The 239-nt window shown below is 63.6% G+C and overlaps 1 protein-coding gene across 2 annotated transcripts in view; it reads right to left on the bottom strand.

Moving 5' to 3' along the window:
- LOC109927870 (late histone H2A.2.2-like) overlaps positions 1 to 239 on the bottom strand; it is a 5,656-nt gene that overhangs the window by 3,881 nt on the left and 1,536 nt on the right. The window contains exon 2 of one of the 2 annotated variants that reach the window (XM_048621053.1): positions 7 to 209. The exons of the other annotated variant lie outside the window; for it this stretch is intronic. Coding sequence (XP_048477010.1) covers positions 7 to 209 — 203 coding nt within the window. The remainder of the gene's footprint in view (positions 1 to 6; positions 210 to 239) is intronic. 2 annotated transcript variants of the gene reach the window in all.

The following is a 239-nucleotide window of genomic DNA, read 5'->3' as shown; positions in this document are numbered from 1 at the left end:
AGGTGCCTGGGGATGATGCGGGTCTTCTTGTTGTCCCGGGCCGCGTTCCCAGCCAGCTCGAGGATTTCAGCCGTCAGATACTCGAGCACCGCAGCCAGATAGACCGGCGCTCCGGCACCCACACGCTCAGCATAGTTACCCTTTCTCAGGAGCCTATGAACACGGCCCACCGGGAACTGCAGGCCAGCCCGGGACGACCGGGACTTCGCCTTGGAACGAGCTTTCCCACCAGCGCCCTT

This window comes from Rhincodon typus, unplaced genomic scaffold (assembly GCF_021869965.1).
Source record: "Rhincodon typus isolate 14 unplaced genomic scaffold, sRhiTyp1.1 hic_rhity00000051, whole genome shotgun sequence".
NCBI lineage: Eukaryota > Metazoa > Chordata > Chondrichthyes > Orectolobiformes > Rhincodontidae > Rhincodon > Rhincodon typus.
This window is presented reverse-complemented; position numbering and strand designations above follow the sequence as displayed.